Genomic DNA, 7,065 nt, shown 5'->3' with positions numbered 1-7,065 from the left:
TCGCAAAGTGATGGGCCATGGAAACTGTATGTCAACCTTATGTTTACACTAAGTTTCAGCCCGAATGTTCATGGGTCTAGGCCCAAACAATCATATGGCCCAGACTGCTTCTACTAAAAGGGAAGAGCTGCAACAGAATGTGGGCCGGGGTGTTTCGGTCCAAGCAACAAGTGCAGTGAACTTATATGTGTCACCATCTTTGTAAATGCTTAGAAAATATATAATTATGAACTTTATTTATATATTTAAAAAGAAAAAAATTATCCTTCAACAAAAAAAAAAAAGAAAGAAAAAAATTATATATTTTTTTAATTATTTACAATCTAAGACTTCAATCATTTGAGAGTGTGGGTTCCACAGCTGGTTGGATCTGATATATGAATATGTTATTTTCCAAAAATTTCATGTTATCTTTTGAACAATAACTCAATATAATAATTATTATATAAAAAAATTTTAAAGAGCATTTTTTATTTCTAAATATATGGAAAAACATATTTCGATTATTTTTAAAAAATTATAATTGGAAAATATTTTTTTTAGAAAAAAAAAAGAAAATACACAATAGACAAGAAGCGAAAGGCTCGTGGTTTAGTTACTCCGAAGTGTAGGCAGAAGAGTGTTGAACCCTAGATTCTCGATGGCTGCTGCTGCTGCATTGCTTGCTAATGGTGGTGCTAAAATTCCCGCGACTGGGCGATACGCCGCTGTTTATAGTGAAGTGCAGAATAGCCGCCTCGATCACCCGCTTCCGCTGCCATCCGTCCTCAAAAACCCCTTCACAGTTGTTGACGGACCACCTAGCTCTGCCGCTGGGAATCCAGGTATTTTTAGGCATACGAGCATTCATTGATTATGTCATGTCATATGGATGTTGGATTGATTTTTTTGGTGAATGCTTTTCATTATCTGGTTTCTGTACTGGTTTATATCGATATTGCAGGATGGAGAAGCATTTAGTGGTTGATCTCTGAATTTTTGCTGATTTTTTTTTGAGGAGTGACTTGATTTTGAAGGATTTAGCTTTCCATTTTCTAAATATAGATTCGGTATTAACTTGATCTGGGCAAATGCCTGTGGATTTCCAGTTTTATCTTAATGATCAGTGTATTGTCTATACCTGAGGGTGTCAAGAGATGCGCGTGACGTTGGATCTGTTGTTTGTTGATTGCAGATGAAATAGCAAAATTATTTCCTTTCCTCTTCGGACAACCATCAGCAACCTTGGTTCCAGGAGATTCAAGTAAAGTTCAGGGGTTGAAGATAGGAGTGGTTTTGTCAGGAGGTCAAGCCCCTGGAGGTCATAATGTTATATCTGGAATTTATGGTGAGAGCAATTGTGAAAAAAATCTTTTATCCTAAATGATTTTTTGAAGTGATTTTTGTGAGCATGTATGTTGGTTGTAGACTACTTGCAGAGTCACTGTAAAGGGAGCACTTTGTATGGATTTAGGGGTGGACCAGCTGGAATAATGAAGTGCAAATATGTCGAGCTGACCTCAGATTACGTCTATCCTTACAGAAATCAGGTGGGTCTGATCCATAAGTGAGTTCCTAACTCCATTGACATTCTTGGTAGTTTACTTTATCCCGCGGCATTTTTTCCCCTGAAAATTTACATTTTAAGGTAATGTTTTGGCAAAAGGAATGTTCTCAACAATTGAGGAAACATTGTTTTGAATGGAAAAAGTGAACTCTTGATGTGGTTTTTCTAAATGATATTCTTTGTTTTTTCATGTTACCCTCTTCTTACAACAAAAAAACTAGCTTTTCTATTTCATTTAATGTTTAATGTGTGTGATTCTGTCCGTGCTTGTTTGTGAATATTGAATGACCAAAGGTTCATTCTCAATAACTATCTTGCTTCAGTTGATAGAATTTGTGATGTATTTTCTCTTAGGAATTTTTTTTTTTTAAAAAAAACATCGTACCATGAAATATAAATTCTTCAGTCGGCCATCGGCCTAATTAATGTGTCATGCATCATGTTAATAGTAATACTACTTTCAGGGAGGGTTTGATATGATCTGCAGTGGAAGAGACAAGATTGAGACTCCGGAACAGGTATACTTTTGATTCTAGCACGTTATAAAATTTACCTAGGTGTGCCTTATTTGTAAATATTATGAGTGACACAAGGTGCATTAAATTTATTTCAGTTTAAGCAAGCTGAAGAAACTGCAATTAAGCTTGATCTGGATGGTCTTGTCGTAATTGGTGGAGATGATTCGAACACAAATGCCTGTCTTCTGGCTGAAAATTTTAGGTAGGGAATATTCTTGAATGGAGATTGATCTATTTTAAGTTTTGTTGCTGGTTTTGGTAGTTACATAGACCATTGTACGTGTTCTCATATTCCTACTGTTATAATATTTCTCAGGAGCAAAAATTTGAAAACTAAGGTCATTGGTTGTCCAAAGACCATTGATGGTGATCTCAAATGCAAGGAGGTTCCCACAAGTTTCGGGTTTGACACTGCATGCAAGGTTATTTATCCAAATGTTTGTTTTTATAGTTTATCTCATTTGGCCCTCATAATTGCAGCCTGCTAACTTATAATCACCTTTATTGTCTCTTGGAAAATGTTGCTATGGTGGCTATTTATACATGGAAATCAACAACCTTCTTAGCAGCAAATATATATATGCACATCTTAGGACTCTTTCAATCTCTCAAGTCACCATCCGAACTCCTATTACTGATCTGGCCTTGCATTCTTTGCAAATCATTTTTGACTCTTGACCGAGGGGTCTTTGTATATGATATAAATCACTGATCTCCTAGGTTTCTTTACAAACTTTCTTTTTTTTTCATGCATTTTCATATCAGAAATCGTGATTTATTATGTTTCCTTGTGATAATATATTTCTAACTTTTCTTCCACGGGTTTATTGTGTCATTTGATACAATTGATTTCCTGTTATGATTATTTGATTTTTTTTTCTTGTGATAATTAGATGAACTTTTAAGAGACTGTTGAATTTATTTTTAGTGGCATATTTAACGCATTGTTTGTTTTTACTTTTCCATAGATATATGCAGAGATGATTGGGAATGTCATGATAGATGCTCGTTCGACTGGAAAATACTACCATTGTAAGTGCATCTGCTGGTTGCATTAAATTTTTCACGTCTCTAGCATCTTGACCTTAATGAACTTATTGAAATCAATATTAGAATGCGGCTGAGGCCCTAGAGCTTTTAGTTTAGTTCATTTAAACAAGTTCTCTATCTGTATATCATTTTGTTTTCATCTGCATCTGAGAGAGGCTACTTCGTTTATAAAATTATGAATTATTTTCTGTAGTTGTTCGCCTTATGGGGCGTGCTGCTTCTCACATTACATTGGAGTGTGCGTTGCAAACTCATCCAAATATCACCCTTATTGGCGAAGAGGTATGTTTCTCCCGTCACAGTTTACATACCTGTGCTATTTTCTTTGCTTTGATTTGTAAAATTCATGTAGATATATTTGGTACTTTTATTGCTGTTGTCATTTTGTATTCGATTATCTTTTATCCACGACGACTAAACCAAGATGAAGAGGAGGCCAAAATATCAAAAAATCATATTGAAATATGAACGAAAGTATTACTATTGTTATTGTAATCTCTCAGTACTATGAAAATCTCCTGAAAGTGTCAAGTCATATATTGACTGCAGGTTGCTGCCAAGAAACAAACACTTAAAAATGTCACAGACTACATTGCTGATGTGATCTGCAAACGTGCTGAACTTGGTTATAACTATGGTGTTATACTCATACCAGAAGGACTTATAGATTTCGTTCCAGAGGTGAAAAAACTGTTTAAAAAAATTATCGATCTTTTTAATTGTTTGTTATTATTATACTCATAGCAGAAGGACTTGTAGATTTCATTCCAGAGGTGAAAAAACACTCCGAAAATTATTATTCTTTTTAATTGTTTTACTTTTCCATATGAATTCGCAGAGTCACAGGCATTAATTATTTTTCCGTTCATATATGCTTTTTTGCGGATCTTTCTTCTCTTTGCTGATTATAGCTTTACTTTTCTCTTCTGATTTTTAATGTGCAGGTTCAGCATCTCATTGCAGAACTGAATGAAATTTTGGCCCATGACATTATAGATGAAGCTGGTGCTTGGAAAAAGAAACTCACCTCCAAGTCTGTTCAGCTCTTTGATCTCCTACCCCTAGCTATCCAGGATCAATTGTTACTCGAGAGAGATCCACATGGAAATGTCCAGGTACATGCATTGGCTCTTTAGTTTTTAGATCCATATGATAGTCTTGTAGTGTGATGTTGTTTAATATTTTTTATTCTATACCTTTAGGTTGCTAAAATTGAAACTGAGAAAATGCTTATCCAAATGGTTGAAACTGAGTTGGAGATGAGGAAGAAAGGTGCTTCGTACAAATGTCAATTTAAAGGGCAGTCTCACTTTTTCGGGTACTTGTTATTGGCATACCTTTCATTTTATTGGTATTTTCTATTTTTTTAGCATAAACACTATATTTTCTGCCAACTTTTTTGTTTTTGTTTTTGTGGACATCACACAATTTACCTTTGCCTTTCTCCACTTCCAAGTGTTTAAATCATTGTTTGAGATTAGGGATCACAGATGACATAATCTCATCAGAATATATTTTTTACTTCTCAGTTATGAAGGGAGATGTGGTCTGCCTTCTAATTTTGACTCCACATACTGCTATGCTTTGGGTTATGCCGCCGCTGTGCTGCTTCAAAGTGGAAAAACGGGATTGATATCCTCAGTATGCATTTTGTTTCTTTCATTTGAATAAATATTTATAATGGATATCTGAACTCAGTTGCAAACATGAAAAATCTAAAATATACACGTCCACAGGTTGGAAACTTGGCAGCTCCAGTGTCTGAATGGACTGTTGGTGGAACACCACTGACTTTGCTGATGGATGTCGAAAGGAGACACGGTATATATTGTTTTCCGACTTATCAAAAGTCTTGTCATACTCCTCACATGAGAAGATCTTCAATTCTGAGTTGTTGGTTTTTTATTCACATAAAAAATATATTTTCCCCTTCATCCGGAGTGGATTTGGCTGTGTATACCTTGTGCCACAACATATGGAAACATTCTTTGTGAAGGAGTGCTGTTTATAATTTCTTTTGTTTTTGGTTTGACTTTTTACTCAAAACTTGACCCCGCCTTGCAGGTAAGTTCAAGCCTGTGATAAAGAAAGCAATGGTTGAGCTTGAAGGTTAGAATTTCCTCGTGCTTATTCTTTCATCCATTATTTTCTGAATAGGTATCTTGGCGTGTGAACCTGTTATCTCATGTTCTTATTTCAAGAACTTTGATTGTGGAATGTTTGGTGGAATTAACGTACTCGATGCTCATTTCAGGTGCCCCATTCAAGAAGTTTGTGTCTATGCGGGAAGAGTGGGCTCTTAAGAATCGATATCTGAATCCTGGTAAGCGTTTCTATTTCCACTGAGGACCAACATTGAACTTCCCTTAGTTTGGACGAGTTTGTCATATCTTTAAATAAGTACCAAGACACAAATTGAAGTTCTTTTTTTTTTTTGGATTACCCAAAACAATTCAACCATGATCGCAAATTTTTATCAATGGACGTCAACCTTTGTTATTTTTCTCAGTGTTATCCTCATATCTCACTTTTTTTCCCTCTGAATCTTTTTGATGATTTCTTGGACGTTCTATTTTCTTCCTATAACACAGGTCCCATTCAGTTTGTCGGCCCAGCATCTGATGCAGTTAATCACACCTTACTGCTCGAACTAGAAGCTCAAGTATAAATGCGAGTTAATTGTTTTTTTTATTGTGAAATACTACGGAAAATTGTCTCGTGAGTCACGGCAAGGCCTTTGAGCTAATCTTCGTAGCCAGCCGGAGGTCTAACTTATTTTTCTTTCTTTTTTCTCCTATTGGATACCTTGGCATTGGTAGTTCATTTAGGACATATGGAGTTTTCTGTCCTTTTTATTGGAATGTTACAGAAAATAATCCCAAATCGAACATAAGTGATTAATTCCGACAATTAAAAGTTGGCCCTTTTGTTGAAATAAATTAATATTTCAATCATTTTGCTTCTTTAGTTTCTTATAAGGTGAAACGTCACAATCCTACGGTTGAACAATTTATACCTTATTTTTGAACAATTTATACCTTATTTTATGACGTTTTCTCGTCCATTTGATTGTATATAAGATGAATCGACACATGTTCTCAATTTAAATTAAAAATGCTCTTAAATTCCCTCTAGCATTTGGAGAAAATTTGGGTACCCCTCTCAGTTCAAAGCAAACATGCCTCAACTTCTCTAGCTGTAAAATGAGAAATGATTCTAATAGTTGAAAATGTGTTATGTGCACCATTATTTTGCACTTCAAGAATTCGGTGGAGTGCATCTCTAGTTGAAGCCATTATTTGATGAAGAGATAGGCCAAGGATCCTAATCGATTGATGACGGGTCTTGTGAAATTCTTTTTCGAATAATGAAAAGCTTCAAGTAGTCCACTATAATATTAGTGGTAAATTGCTTAAAAATCGCAAACATAATTTTCTTTCTGTTTTGTGTAAAAAAAAAAGTGTTTTTTTATATGTTTGAGTAATCAAAAATCATATATTAATATCATATTTGAAACAGAAGGCATTCAAATATCATATATCAGACATCAGTACCATATTTTTAATGTTTCGTATCGATTTTCTTCCGAAAAAAACGTGTGGGTTCATGGAGTACAAATACATTTTGTTGTGAATCAGAAACTGTGAACATATAATTTTTTTGATATAAACTGAATAAAAATTTAAGTTTGAGAGTTGAAATTTAAAACAAATTTATCCATAATATTAATTTTTTTTATCATGCACTTTAATAAATATAGGTTTCCTATCTAGTAAATAAATACTTATATAAATAGTTATTTTTTTTTATGTACTTTGATTCAATATCTTGTTTTTAATTATTTAACAAAGTTTACTTCTTCCATTTTTTTGTATTTTTAATATTCAACTTGTTTTATGGATTTTGGACTTTTATAATTTGATTATTTTAATTTATAATATTTTTTTTTTT

General features: G+C 34.0%; 1 protein-coding gene across 1 annotated transcript; it reads left to right on the top strand.

The window, feature by feature from the left end:
• The first annotated feature begins 552 nt into the window (after positions 1-552).
• On the top strand, positions 553-6,068 carry LOC140964713 (pyrophosphate--fructose 6-phosphate 1-phosphotransferase subunit beta-like). The gene is made up of 16 exons (XM_073424589.1): positions 553-824; positions 1,175-1,327; positions 1,408-1,529; positions 2,011-2,064; positions 2,160-2,266; positions 2,381-2,486; positions 3,033-3,096; positions 3,308-3,396; positions 3,664-3,795; positions 4,059-4,229; positions 4,317-4,432; positions 4,644-4,755; positions 4,851-4,935; positions 5,179-5,223; positions 5,369-5,437; positions 5,706-6,068. The coding sequence occupies exons 1-16, from the start codon at positions 641-643 to the stop codon at positions 5,780-5,782; spliced, it is 1,686 nt and encodes a 561-aa protein (XP_073280690.1). The 5' UTR covers positions 553-640; the 3' UTR covers positions 5,783-6,068.
• The last annotated feature ends 997 nt before the right edge of the window (positions 6,069-7,065 follow it).

The sequence above is a fragment of the Primulina huaijiensis genome, chromosome 18 (genome assembly GCF_012295235.1).
Source record: "Primulina huaijiensis isolate GDHJ02 chromosome 18, ASM1229523v2, whole genome shotgun sequence".
NCBI lineage: Eukaryota > Viridiplantae > Streptophyta > Magnoliopsida > Lamiales > Gesneriaceae > Primulina > Primulina huaijiensis.
The sequence above is the reverse complement of the archived record's forward strand: the minus strand, read 5'-3'. Positions and strand labels throughout refer to the sequence as shown.